Below are 13,412 nucleotides of genomic sequence, written 5' to 3'. Positions count from 1 at the left end.
CTGCAAGACAACAAAAACCCCAAAGTTGATGTCACTGAAATTGCTAAATACAGTAATTATTTGATTCTCAAGATCATGGCCACCAACTCCTTTTGGAAAGCAATAGTAATCTTGGTAATTATAGGATCAAAAGACTGATTATAGAACCAGACAATGGTTTCTATAACAGAAGTCTTTCGGTCATTGCCCAGAACAGCAGCATACGCAGAAGTCATTCTCACTTCCATACTCTAAAAGGAACAATATCAACAAAGAACCAAAGGAAAAAAGACAGAAACAAAAGGGCTACTTTTTGAAATTTAGCCTTTTTGGCATTTTATCCTGGCAAGAGGTAAAAGACTGGTGAAATAATCTCTAGAAGGAAACCATACTTTAAAAATCTATCAGTATAAACCCTTTCTATGGAAAAAGGTACATTCTCCTTCTAAAGTATACAGGGTAGATTCCCTCAGGAAAGGAAAGAAAGCAAAGTATCACTTATGTTCATAGCACTGTACTACACGCTTTAATTACTTTATCTTTTAAATCAAGTTGTGAGGTAGGTCTTATTCTTCCTTACGGACAACAGGTAACTTGCTCAAGGTTTTGTAGTTATTAAGTGGAAAGAAACATCCAGCTTTTGGACCCAGGTCTAACTTTGAAACCTTTATCTGTTCATTACATCTTCATGAAATCTCAAAATGATCATGCCAGTTCTCTTTTCTGAGAAGGAGCCCAGGGGCTTCCCTGGCCCAGCGGTTAAGACTGCACTTCCACTGCAGGTGGCACAGGTCCCATCCCTGGTGGGGGACGAAGAATCCCGAATGCCATGTGGCAGCAAGCCAAAAAAAATTTTTTTTTCAAAAAATGGAAAAAAGAGAAAGAACCCAATTTAAATTTTGGTCTAAAACAAAACAGACAAACAAATAAACACAACAAACTAAGTGTTCACCAAAAGGGTGACCATTTCTATCAATTACCTCTTCTGGCTCTTACTAGTCTTTAAAATGAACTGACAGACCCACACAAAATACCCTTTTTAAAAATCTTAAATATTAAAGAAAATGGTACCTGTTGACAACCACAGAGCACTGAAGCAGAAGCAAAAATAAAACAGGTACAAGCTTTTCAACTGCTTCACAGACGTCTGCCAACAAAATCTTGATAAAAGCCAAGAAGCACGGCTTGGCTTGATTCCCAGCTTCTCCATGGCCTTCCAGACAGGCAGAACCAGTCCACTAGAAAGACAGAAAAAGAAGAAATTATATGCCAAGTAATTAATAATTGATTCCTCGAAATGCAGAGTGCTAGACAGTGTGACAGATCAGGGAGAAGAGAAATTTCAAGTTTGTCTTTCACTGTTCATACCTGTCTATAAATCTCAAACCTGAGCTTTGACATAGCCTATAATTATCAGGATAAAAACATAGCAAGGGATACGAAATGAATCCACTGTAAAGCTGAAACACTTTATATTCCATTATTTTCTAATCTAACAGTTAATCATCTATGTGGAAGAGTGGAAAGTGCACCCAATTGAAAAAAAAGATCTGAGTTTCAGTTCTAGCTCTGCTAACAGCTCTGTGACTTTATCCAAATACTGTTTTTTTTATCTATGAAAAGAAGAGTTCGGAGCACCACAGGTAAACTGATCTGAAGGTTTTTCTAGCTATGTTTTTAGAAAGCTTTAATATGATTGTCATTAGGTAGGGCATGCATTCTCCAGTTTGCTATTGTCCCCACCACTCTTATCTTTAAAATCTATCCAGTTTATACTTTGATGTCACCTCCAGGATCCTTAGAATCATTAGCAATTCCTGACTTATATTCATATATCCACTCAACAAGTATTTACACAACCCCTATTTTGTACTAGGCATCCAGAATCTACGGGTTGAATGACAGGTCCCTTTTAGAAGAAAAAAAATGACTTTCCATCAGTTTCTTCTTACACAACTTCCCTATATTGTATAAATTATTATATAAATGTTGGCAGCTAATGCTGGGTTGACTGAGTTCTAAAGAAGCAATTCAAAAATCTTCTGTACTAAATATGCACCTGTCATCCACATCTAGAAAATGGCACAGACTGACAACCCCCAACCCTAGCCCAGCACTGTCTGGGTTGTATATCAATATCAGGAAACAAACACACACACAGAACTGCAAAACTAAGGTACAGCCCACCCAAGAAAAAGTTTTCACTGAGCGTTAAGCATCTGAAGGTCTTCCTCTTTCTCATTCACTTCCATCCATTCCTATTTCTAGTGGTTGTCATTGTATGTTAGGGAGCAGGGGACAGAAAGGTGTGCAGGCCAGACACATGCTCAAGGGATTATGAAGTGGAGCCTAAGTTAGAAAGTATATCCAGCAACTTAGCCTCCCAAGACAGAAAGAGTGAATGTGCATGTGAGTGCGTGTGTATCAATCTTACCCAACACATTACTGCCTACCACAAAAGGATTTTAAATTCAAGGTGACTCAACACCTGTCATCAATAGCGTGGCAGATGGGCGATAGAAGCATAAAAGAAATGAATAGGCTTTGAAAATGGGAGTAATAAACACCACCAGATTGGCAAGCTGATTAGAAGGGCAAGGTCTCACAAACCGTGCAGGAGACAGAGGCGGTTATTTTCTTGTGAACTCCCAATCAGTCTTCCCTCTGAAACCTACAATTGCTTAAGGGCACAAATCTCTGCTAGGGTCCAGTCAAAGCCTGCTGACCAGAGGCAGGAACAACAACACAACACCAAGATCTAAATGGCTTGTTACAGAATCAAAGGGAAACAGCCCAGGGAGAGAACACACACCCCCACAATACTTGACAAATGAAAATCTAGAAAAGCAAGCAAGAGTTCTGGCATTTAGGGCGTTACAAGTACACCCGAAATAAAAGCACTCTCTGTTGCAGCAGCTGTTCAGACAGAGCAGGGGGTAATGTTTACTTAATACTTCAGGTTGATGGGGGATGTATCATAGTTCAGTCTGTCAGCTACATACGTGGAACTCCATTTATGTACCCAGCGATAAGATGTTTGAACAACGACAGAGCACGTCTGAAACAGCCTATTCAGCTAGTATGAGTAATCAAGAATAAAGCTCTTAAAAAAAAAAGTCTCGGATATTTGGGAAAGTTACAGAACAGACTGCCATGAATAGCTTTGCTTATATTTGCAGACATTGTTTCCCAAATAGCTGGAAAAATGAACAGATTGTTCTGGGAGGTCGTCCTTCCAACTCGTTCCCTAGCTTCCAGTCTGTTAATCAGACCAGAAAGCACAAGGAGAGTCAGTTAATACTCTTCACTAACTGCATCTGTCGTCAATTGGGCACAAGCACTGTGAGGTGAACGGAAGCAAAGCTTTCCTGGAATCTCGCCCGCGGTCTTTTCTCTAGACTTCCTTCATTTCAGCTTTGTGCTCACTGCAACCACTACAGGACCCCTCTGGGGGGCATAATTATCAGTGTCCTGAATAAGGCAGGTTTCGCAACGTAAGGTGCCAAGTAGTGCTCAGCCCCGCCCCCGCTATTCAGCATCAACGTGCTGTCTTGGTGGGGAGAACACACACCAGAGACAGTAACTAGGGGCGAGGAAGGAAGGAGACCAGCAGCGTCTCGGGGCCGGTCGCTGTGTCTGTCTGTCAGGGGATGGAGGGAACAGCAGGACCAGGCTCGGGCCCCCCCAAAAATGGGCTCAGCCTGGGACTCCAGCTCGGCACCTGCAAAGCCAGAAGCAGCTGGCTGACCTAGCCGGGCCAGGAGCGCCACCTCCGGGTCCCAACACCCGGCCAGCGCACCCCCAGAAATAGCCCGTCCCGCTCGCCCCTCCCATGGGCTCGTGGTCCTCGGCCCGGCAGCCAGCCGCCCCCGGCCACCTACCGGGGCTCAGGGCCACACAGCGGGGCCCCGGCTCTCGGCGGCCTCCGCCTCCTCCCGGTCCATGGGGTCGAGGCCCCAACCTCCGCTCCCCTCACCCGGAGGAGGAGGAAAAGGAAGAAGCGAATGCGGGCTCCCCACTCGGACAGCTCGCTCTCGCCTCAGCTGCCCTGGACCGCGACGACGGCCGGAAACGCCGCCCCCTCCCACCTGCCGGTCTCAACCCGGAAACACACTCTCCATGCTAAACAAGCCCTCCTGGCCCCCCCGGAAGCTCAATTCTAGCCGCGAGCCCGCGTGGGAGGAGGGGCAGTGCTGGAGGGCAGAACTACGCACGAGCGAAGGAACCTGGGTCCCCAGGCTGTCGCCTCCCGCTCTCCAGAAGCGGTCTGCACCTTCGCCCGCCCTGCGCGAGCCCCAGGCCGCAGACTCGGGCAATACCCACAAGCAAGATGGCGGCAGCGGCAGCACCCCCTACGGCTTAGCGCCCAGCCGTGCCATTGGCTGGAGCCTGGAGTGAGGCCGCCGCGGATTGGTCGAGAGCGCTGCGGGGGTGGGGGTGGAGCTGCAGCAGCCCGGAGCCTGGAGTGGGCTACGCGGCGTGAGCAGCGGCCCCAGGCTCCCGGAGCATCGCGCTCGGAGAAGACTTCGCCGCTCGGGGCCGCAGCCTGGTGAGCTCAGCCCCCTTCAGGCCCTCCCCTCCATCCCAGCCGGGGCCGCTCCGAGCCGGCGCGGATCGATGCCGACACACCCCGGGGACCCTATCGCGACATCACCGTGCCCTGTCGAGACTCCATTTTGTCACAGCCCTTCTCAACATATAGCTATATCTTTGTTAAAAAAAAAATTTGCCCTGTCATCTTTGGGGGCTGTCCCATGTCGTGGTATTGCCGTGATCTCTCCGTGACATCACCGCGCCATCGTGAAGTGTGATCTCATCGCCGCCCTGTCGTGACTTCATCAATGTCGTGTTGTGACCTGGCTGCGGCGGGACAGGTGGTGACCGCCAGAAACCCTCCTCCCCTTCTCATCTCCCCATCTCAGCGGCCCCGCTTCGATTATCCGGCTTTTGGATTATCCGTTGTCCTGGGAGCTACCCGGGACCCCTTCTTGCTTCTCCAGCCCCTGCAGGCATCCACAGGCTGGTAGCCGGATGGGGAGGGTGAGGAGAGGGAGCGCAAGGGGTTAATTCTGCTGCTGCTGCTGCTGCTGCTGCTGCTGCTGCTTCTGCTGCTGCAGCTTCTGCCCGAGGGAGGGAAAGGAGAGGAGGCACAGAGCCTGCGGGGGCGACTGAGAGCCCTGGCTGTAGGGGTGGCGTCCCCAGAGGGGCCTCTGAGCCTTCCCTGGGTCAGCGCCCTGCGCCCTCACTTCTACTGAAGCTTGTGTCCTGTGTCTTCTAAAGAAGGGAGGGGAAAGGAAACCTAGCATGCCCTTTTCCCTCATGTCAGCCTGAGTCCGGATAATCGAACTTCACCATGTACGTTTCCATTCCTCCCTGTCCGTCCTCACCACTCCTTGTACGCCTGGTGGAGGGAAGCAAAACCTGGCCTTTGGTGCCAGGGGCAGCGGAGCAGTGGGGCCAGCCCTTTCCCGCCCCCAGGAGACTGTTGAGGAGAGCTGTCCAACTGAGCAGCAGGATGCGTGGTCCTTCTCTCCCACTTTTTGGAGGTGACCTTGGACCAGGGTCCCTTCCTCATCCCTAAGGACTTGAGGGTCCAGCCCCTTAAAGGGGCTCCCCCACGGGAGGTCAGTCCTGAGGAGTCCATCCCTCCTGATCCTCCTCCCTCTGTGCTAATCCCTCCCTCCCTCCTCCACTCCCACCCCCACCCCTCCTCTGCAGAGGGATGCTCAGTCCCTCTTGTGTTCACAGTTGGGCAAGGCGGGCATCATGGCCTCGGATTGCGAGCCAGCTCTGAACCAGGCAGAAAGCCGAAACCCCACCCTGGAGCGCTACCTGGGAGCCCTCCGTGAGGCCAAGAATGACAGCGAGCAGTTTGCAGCCCTGCTGCTAGTAAGGAACTGACTGACAGCTGGGAGGTGGGAAGGGCTGGGTGGTTGGGCCCTCTAGGAATGGGGTCAGCAAGTCCCCAGGGATATATAGGTGCCGCTGGTAAACCTGGAGGCACCAAAGAAGGTCCAAGGCACCTACCTATGGACTCATTTTTGCTCCCGCTGCATATGGGAGCAAAGGGGGAAATCAGGGTGAATAAAGCTTGTGGCTCTTAGAAGCCTTGGAGGAGGCTGCCTGGGTCTGCTCTTTGGGGCGTCCCAGAGCATATGGGAGCTGACTCATAGGGTAATAGCAGCAGGTAGTAACTAGTGCAGAATACTTGATGGCTGGGGATGCATGTTCTGGAGGTGGAGAGTCGCAGGACTGAAAGTGACTGGGAAAGGGTCCCTGGGGATGGCCAGAATGGGTATGTAGGTTGAGGATGAAGGAGCTGGTTTGGGGCTCAGCCCTATTGGAAGAACCCAGGCTGGGGACAGCAGAACAGGAGCTGCAGTGCTGGGAAGGGGGGGCTGGTGTGTGGGGGGGTGAAGGGAGGAGGGAGTACAGCCTGCTTGTTTGCCATGGCAACAGGGAGACGGCTCCGGAGTCAAGGGCTCACACTGCAGCAGAGGAGGTGTTTAGGTGAAATGTAAGGGGAAATGTTTTGACAGGCAGAGCGGCGAGACACAGGAGCCATTTCCTCTGAGAAGGTGGCGGGAATGGATAAGAGACTTCTCGAGGGAGTGATTAGAGAGGGACCCCAAGTCCTTGGAGAATTTTAAACACTTGAGTTCCAGCCTCTTGCAACTCAGATGTTGGGCCTCTAGCTCAGACATCAAGAACTTTCCAGCTAACGGGGTCACGACATGACAGGAAGAACAGTTGAGGAGGACTGGACCTTCCTTCTGCAGGGTTCCTAGAGGAGGGATCCCAGAGGCCACACTTGTCTGCCTCAGGGGAGAAGCAAGGAGCTGGATAAGGTGATCTCTGGGAGGCTTCCTGACCCCAGAGTGAGTCCTGTTACATAACCTAGTCCTGCTGATGGTCCACCCCCAGAGTGCAGGGCAGAGTCTTTGCCAGCCCTTCCTTCCATCCTGCTGATCACACATACTTCCCTCAGGTGACCAAGGCAGTCAAAGCAGGTGACATCGATGCCAAAACTCGGCGGCGGATCTTTGATGCCGTCGGTTTCACCTTCCCCAATCGACTCCTGACCACCAAGGAGGCGCCGGATGGCTGCCCCGACCACGTTCTCCGGGCCCTGGGCGTGGCCCTGCTGGCCTGCTTCTGCAGTGACCCTGAACTAGCCGCCCATCCCCAGGTCCTGAACAAGATCCCCATCCTTAGCACCTTCCTCACAGCCCGGGGGGACCCTGACGATGCTGCCCGCCGTTCCATGGTCGATGACACCTACCAGTGCCTGACAGCCGTGGCAGGCACCCCCCGTGGGCCCCGACACCTCATTGCTGGAGGCACCGTGTCTGCCCTGTGTCAGGCGTACCTAGGGCACGGCTACGGCTTTGACCAGGCCCTGGCACTCCTGGTGGGGCTGCTGGCTGCTGCTGAGACACAGTGCTGGAAGGAGGCGGAGCCCGACCTACTGGCTGTTTTGCGGGGCCTCAGCGAAGATTTCCAGAAAGCCGAGGATGCCAGCAAGTTTGAGCTCTGCCAGCTGCTGCCCCTCTTTCTGCCCCCAACAACCGTGCCCTCTGAGTGCCTCCGGGATCTGCAGGCTGGGCTGGCACGCATCCTGGGCAGCAAGCTGAGCTCCTGGCAGCGCAACCCTGCACTGAAGCTGGCCGCCCGCCTGGCACACGCCTGCGGCTCCGACTGGATCCCAGCGGGCAACTCCGGGAGCAAGTTCCTGGCCCTGCTGGTGAACCTGGCATGCGTGGAGGTGCGGCTGGCACTGGAAGAGACGGGCACAGAGGTGAAAGAGGATGTGGTGACCGCCTGCTACGCCCTCATGGAGCTGGGCATCCAGGAATGCACCCGCTGTGAGCAGTCGCTGCTTAAGGAGCCTCAGAAGGTGCAGCTTGTGAGCATCATGAAGGAGGCCATCGGGGCTGTCATCCACTACCTGCAGCAGGTGAGGGCGAGGGCGGGGGCGGGGGGGGGGGGCATGGAGGGGGAGAGGGGCTTGTGCAGCGGGGAGCCAGAGCAAGGGAGAGAGCGAAGTGAAACCTCGGCCCTGGGTGTACGGCTGATCCTGCAGCACTCCAGGGAGTAGTGTGTGGCGAGCCTCCCTCTCCCTCCTCCCTCCTTCCCTCCCTGAGCCTCCACACAAGCACCACACCACACACCATATGTGCACTCACATCACAGTACACACACGCACACACAACACAGAAGCCTCCCACTCACAACCCTCCCCCCGATCCACACACACTCTAGTGAAGCAGCCTGTCCTGCTCAGGCTGCAGCGTTGTCTTACACACGTACACATACAAACAGGAGCCAGGCTGCCGGTTCCTGACCTCCCTGCCCAACTCCCATTTGATCACCTCCCCCAACACCCCTCCCCGCTCCTGTCCGAGAGTCCAGCTCTCCTGTCCCATGGGGCTTCACTCAGAACTCTGGTCTCTAGTAGCCTGTTCCAGCCACTGAATTCAGCCCCTGACCTCCCACCTACCACGCCAAGCTCTCTCATGGTCTCATTCTTTCTGACTTAGCCCAAAGCGGGGCTTCTCTCCCACCACTCGCACCACTGCCACCAGTAGGGATCTTTCCTCAGTAGCCGGGGCCTGGCCTCCCCCCCCATACCTCCCACCTCCACGAGGTATGTGCGATCACCCCTGGTCAGAGCTGGGTGTTGACCAAGAGGGAGTGTTTATCTAGCCGTGGACCTGTGGGTGTCCTCGCCTTGAGGCGCTTTAGAGGTTGAGTGCCAGCGAGTGCAGGGCCGTGTCCTCTGGAGTCCAGTTGGCTCAGCAGGCCTGCACGGAGGGCCTGCTCTGCGCCAGGCCCCTGTTGAGTGAGCATGTCCCAGCCATGTGCTGGGTTCTGGGCCCGAAGGGCTGGCCTTTGCAGAGCTTGCAGGCCAGAATTTCCTAGTTGTGTTATTCCAGGCCGGCCAGCGTGCTGGCCGGGCAGGGGAGGGTCTCTGGTTCTGCTCCATCTCAGGCTCCTCTGGTAACAGGTAGGGCCAGAGAAGCAGAAGGAGCCCTTTGTGTTTGCCTCCGTGCGGATCCTGGGTGCCTGGCTGGCCGAGGAGACCTCGTCCCTGCGCAAGGAGGTCTGCCAGCTGCTGCCCTTCCTCGTCCGCTATGCCAAGACCCTCTACGAGGAGGCCGAGGAAGCCAACGACCTTTCCCAGCAGGTGGCCACCCTGGCCATCTCCCCTACCACCCCTGGGCCCACCTGGCCCGGGGACGCGCTCCGGTGAGTTTGTGCTTACGGTCTGTTGAGCCAGAATGTTCTAAAGGAAGGGTTGTGACAGGGACACCTCCTCTCTCCCCAAACTCGGCTGTGCTGGGCTTCCTGACTGGGGCATGGGTTTGGTATTCTTTCTTTTGGGGGAGTAGAGGGGGATTGTTCCCACAGAACACCTGGGCTTCCTAAGTCTCACTTGCCAAGCCCAGATTGTTCTGTAGAGAGAGAACTCCAGCTTATTAAGCACCCGCTGCCTGCCAGGCATTTTATTTCACCCTTTACCAAAACTCGGTCCTCCCAGCACCCCAGGACAGGAGTCTCATCCACGTCTTCAGGGTGAGGAAGCAGACTCCTAGAGGTTAAGGTCATGTGCCCACACTCACAGCCCAGGTTTGAGCCCAGGCCTGTGCAACTCCGAAGTCTGTGTTCTTTCTACGGTGCCTACAAGGACATGTTCTCCTTCTCCCCAACTTCTGTTCCTCTTTGATGGGGTGCCCCCCCCCGAAGGGAATCCTGGTGCCTTCATCTCACCCCTCACATTTCTGTCCCCCCAGGCTCCTCTTGCCCGGCTGGTGCCACCTGACCGTCGAGGATGGGCCCCGGGAGATCCTGATCAAGGAGGGGGCCCCCTCCCTTCTGTGCAAGTACTTCCTGCAACAGTGGGAACTCACCTCCCCCGGCCACGACACCTCAGTGCTGCCTGACAGCGTGGAGATCGGCCTGCAGACCTGCTGTCACATTTTCCTCAACCTCGTGGTCACTGCACCAGGGCTGATCAAGTGAGGCTGGGGAGGAGGTTGGAGGAAGCAGGGACCCTGCTCAGACTTGCTGCAGTCTTGGTCTCTTCCTCTGCTTCCCTGGGCCCATGGGTTCCTGTTAACGTTAGAACCAAAGGGCCTTGGAATAGAGAGAGCCACCCCGCACTGGGCTCTGGCATGTGTGGAACTCCCCCTGGGCGTGTATGTCTACCTGCTCCGGCCATAACCCAGTCTGTGCTCCCCAGATGCTGCAGAAGGGGGCCCACAGTTAACTGTCCACCATGCTGCCTAATTCCTTGCCAAACCCTGGCCTGGTGAAACTGGGAGCCCAGGTTGCCCCAGGGCTTGGTCTGGGTCCACTCATCCCCTGCCTCCCGTCTTTGCTCCCTTTCTCCCCAGGCGGGATGCCTGCTTCACTTCTCTGATGAACACCCTGATGGCGTCGCTGCCTTCACTGGTTCAGCAGCAGGGGAGGCTGCTTCTGGCTGCCAATGTGGCTACCCTGGGCCTCCTCATGGCCCGGCTCCTGAGCACCTCTCCAGGTAAGCCCCTGGGGACCCAGTCCGAACAGATGGAAGGCCTGGGTGGACGCAGAAGACCAGGCTGTGTTCTGGGCACAAGTCATCATTTTTCTGAAAATGGTTTTACAGAATTTTCCAATCAATCTCTGAAGTGCATCTCCATCCCCCGCCCCGCCCCACCCTTCTTCCCCGAATGATAATAACATCTTCTTCCTTCTATAGACTTTGAAGGCAAGGCCTGGTGGGTGTAAGTACAGGCCAGCTCTCAGGCACAGGCATAAGCACCTGGAACCCCCAGCAGCCCGAGGAATCTGAATTCTGTGTTTTCAAGGTGGAGCCGCCCCCACCCAGGCCCTGAGTCAGAAACACGACTTCTCTCCATTGAGGTTTTTCTCTGCTCAGCGCTTCACCTCCCTCATGACAGGCTTCAGTGCTCTTTCAGCACGTCCCTCCCTCCCCGCCCGCGCCTCACTCTGGCTGTGTGCAGGTTGGGGGGGCATCCGCTCCAGCCCCCTACCAGCCCCCCGTGTCTCCCACTTTGGCCGTGGGTGTCTGCTTGGGTCCCTCTGTCCCCGCCTGTTCCCTGTACCCCATCTGTCAGGTTGGAGGAGCTGCACAGATGCCTAGGAACAGAGTGTAATGAGCCCGTATCCTCAGCAGCCTCTGTTCCCTGTGCGGGGGGATCCCAGTAGGGTGCCTGGCAGCTGGAAGAGGGGCATGTCCCAGTGGATCAGGAGCCCCACCCCACCCTACCTGACCCTCTCGCCCTGAGCTCCCTCAGATCCAGGCTGCGTCTCCACAGCCCCTGAGTAGAGCCCCCAGTGCTGGTTAGCCCGACAGCCTCGGGAGAGCGTCTGCAGTGCAAGGGGCATAGTAGCCCTGCAGGCCAGTGAGCCAAGCCCATGGTCCCCTCTGGCACCTTCTTCTGGCCTAAGAACCAAATTGCCACACCCCCCTCATTGCTGAAGGGCTGGGCCCAGCAGAAGCTCCCATCACCACTCAGACTGTAGCAGGGTCCGACCACGAGGTAGAGTGCCAAGATTATTACATTTCATTCTCATGACAAGGGTTCTAAGATTAGCACCACTGGCCCCATTTTACTCGTGGGAAGAAACCAGACCCAGAAAGTGAATTACCTGAGGTCCCACCAGGACGGGGGGAAGGGCAGGGGGGATCCGGTGAGGCCGCCAGCCCCTCTGGTTCATGCCCCTCTCCCTGCTTGCCTTCCAGCTCTGCAGGGGACGCCCGCATCCCGAGGTTTCTTCGCAGCTGCCATCCTCTTCCTGTCGCAATCCCACGTGGCCCGGGCCACGCCCGGCTCAGAGCAGGCAGTGCTGGCCCTGTCCCCCGACTACGAGGGCGTCTGGGCGGATCTGCAGGAGCTCTGGTTCCTGGGCATGCAGGCCTTCACGGGCTGCGTGCCCCTGCTTCCCTGGCTGGCCCCTGCCGCCCTGCGCTCCCGCTGGCCCCAGGAGCTGCTGCAGCTGCTGGGCAGCGTCAGCCCCAACTCTGTCAAGCCTGAGATGGTGGCTGCCTATCAGGGCGTCCTGGTTGAGCTGGCAAGGGCCAACCGGCTGTGCCGGGAGGCCATGAGGCTGCAGGCCGGGGAAGAGACTGCCAGCCACTACCGCATGGCCGCCCTGGAGCAGTGCCTGGCCGAGCCCTGAGGGGGCATCCACTGGGGACAGACCTGGGGGTGGGCAGCGAGGGAGGAGGGAGGAGGCATCTCCCCTGAAGCCCCCCAGTTAGACCCCCCTCCCCAAACTTCCCCCCCAAACACCCCAGCTTTCTGGCTTTTCTGAGGGGTGAGGGCATGGCGCCCACTCTTCAAGTGTAAGGAACTGCGTCACGCCCCCTGGGCCCACTCTGGGCCAGGGATTGACTTGGAAATCAGCGTGGCTGTCCCCGCCAGGTCGGGGGAGGTGGGAGCAGCCCCAAGAGAGGGTGGGCACTAGGTGTCATTTTGCCGGAATGTCTCGCTCCCTCGTAGGAGAGAGGCCCCCAAATGGGACAGGGCTGGCAGGAGCCGGCTGCCTCGGCCCATGCGCCCTGCCGGCCAGGGCGTGGGCTCCCCAAGACCATGGTGCCCCTCTGGCCTCCCAGGTCCACGTCCTTTAAATTGGCCATTTGGTTCTTGCCCTTGGCCCCCTTGGGCAGAGAGCAGGCTCAGGCCGTTGACATTGCAGTTCTTCCTGTCAACTTCAGTGTTCCAGGGTCTGAACTGCCCCAACCTTCCGGGGGAACCTGGGGCAGACAGGCCTGGTGGGGGGGTCAGGAAACCTCCTTCCATGTGAGCTTCCTTGAGGGGACCCAGGAGCCCTTGAGCCCTGGTCTCTAAGCTTTTGTGTCGTGTTGCAGCAGAGTGACAGTGGGGGCTGGGGAGTTATTTATTTTGCCTGTCCTTATCCCTGCTTGGACTCCCGAGCACCTGATCCCTGTCCCCTTGGTGCCATCTGGCCTGGCTGGAGCCAGGAGCCGGAAGGATGCTTTCCCAGAATCCGCATGTTCCCCTAGTGACTGCACCCCATCGCCATCGTGGTGCCTGGCTTCCACTCCCACCCCCGCTGATGATTGCTCTCTGCCGAGAGACGCGACTGGCGGCTCCAGCAGGGACTACCTTTCTTACAAACCCAGGGGACCCCCCAGCCTGACCCCTTGCTTCCCTCTTCCCTCTCCCAGTGCGTTCTGTGATCACCAAGTTCAAAGCTGTGCAATGTGGACACTCAATAAATGTTCATTGGTGACAAAACAGCTCCTGTGTGGTCTGTCCTGCACCTTCTTCCCTCCGGGCCCCAGCAGCTCACGACACACATGCCCTGCTAATCACAGTTCACAAGTGCCCTCTCATTCAGTACCCCCAAGAATCCAATGAAGCAAGTGTCATCCCGATTCTGAAGAAACTGAGGTGCCGGGA

The 13,412-nt window shown here is 55.8% G+C and overlaps 2 protein-coding genes across 8 annotated transcripts in view; one reads left to right on the top strand and one right to left on the bottom strand.

Moving 5' to 3' along the window:
- KIAA0319L (KIAA0319 like) overlaps nt 1-4,271 on the bottom strand; it is a 97,243-nt gene extending 92,972 nt beyond the window's left edge. The window contains exons 1-2 of one of the 2 annotated variants that reach the window (XM_061412559.1): nt 4,194-4,271; nt 1,051-1,217 (exon numbers count right to left, since the gene is read on the bottom strand). In XM_061412559.1, the coding sequence (XP_061268543.1) occupies nt 1,051-1,189 (139 nt within the window). In that variant the 5' untranslated portion in view covers nt 1,190-1,217; nt 4,194-4,271. Of the gene's footprint in view, nt 1-1,050; nt 1,218-3,860; nt 3,946-4,193 lie in introns of those variants that run through there. The other variant, XM_061412558.1, reaches the window with a different exon arrangement.
- Nucleotides 4,272-4,424: 153 nt separating this feature from the next.
- NCDN (neurochondrin) lies at nt 4,425-13,249 on the top strand. 6 transcript variants are annotated; one of them, XM_061412562.1, is made up of 8 exons: nt 4,425-4,528; nt 4,786-4,853; nt 5,728-5,868; nt 6,968-7,936; nt 8,987-9,228; nt 9,774-9,998; nt 10,377-10,519; nt 11,729-13,249. In XM_061412562.1, exons 2-8 carry the CDS (start codon nt 4,821-4,823, stop codon nt 12,163-12,165), a joined length of 2,190 nt encoding a protein of 729 aa, XP_061268546.1. In that variant the 5' UTR covers nt 4,425-4,528; nt 4,786-4,820; the 3' UTR covers nt 12,166-13,249. The 6 variants fall into 6 exon arrangements, with proteins under 6 accessions (XP_061268546.1, XP_061268545.1, XP_061268548.1 ...); XM_061412561.1 differs by having other exon boundaries at nt 4,440-4,528; nt 5,698-5,868; XM_061412564.1 differs by lacking the exon at nt 4,786-4,853 and having other exon boundaries at nt 4,440-4,528; nt 5,698-5,868.
- Nucleotides 13,250-13,412: the final 163 nt, after the last annotated feature.

This window comes from Bos javanicus, chromosome 3, assembly GCF_032452875.1.
Source record: "Bos javanicus breed banteng chromosome 3, ARS-OSU_banteng_1.0, whole genome shotgun sequence".
NCBI lineage: Eukaryota > Metazoa > Chordata > Mammalia > Artiodactyla > Bovidae > Bos > Bos javanicus.
This window is presented reverse-complemented; position numbering and strand designations above follow the sequence as displayed.

Coding starts and splice junctions, on each gene's coding strand:
- NCDN (XM_061412561.1), top strand. CDS start 4,821: ATGTCGTGTTGTGACCTGGCTGCGGCGGGACAG. Junction 7,937..8,986: donor TCATCCACTACCTGCAGCAG/GTGAGGGCGAGG, acceptor CTCTGGTAACAG/GTAGGGCCAGAGAAGCAGAA. Junction 9,999..10,376: donor ACTGCACCAGGGCTGATCAA/GTGAGGCTGGGG, acceptor CTTTCTCCCCAG/GCGGGATGCCTGCTTCACTT.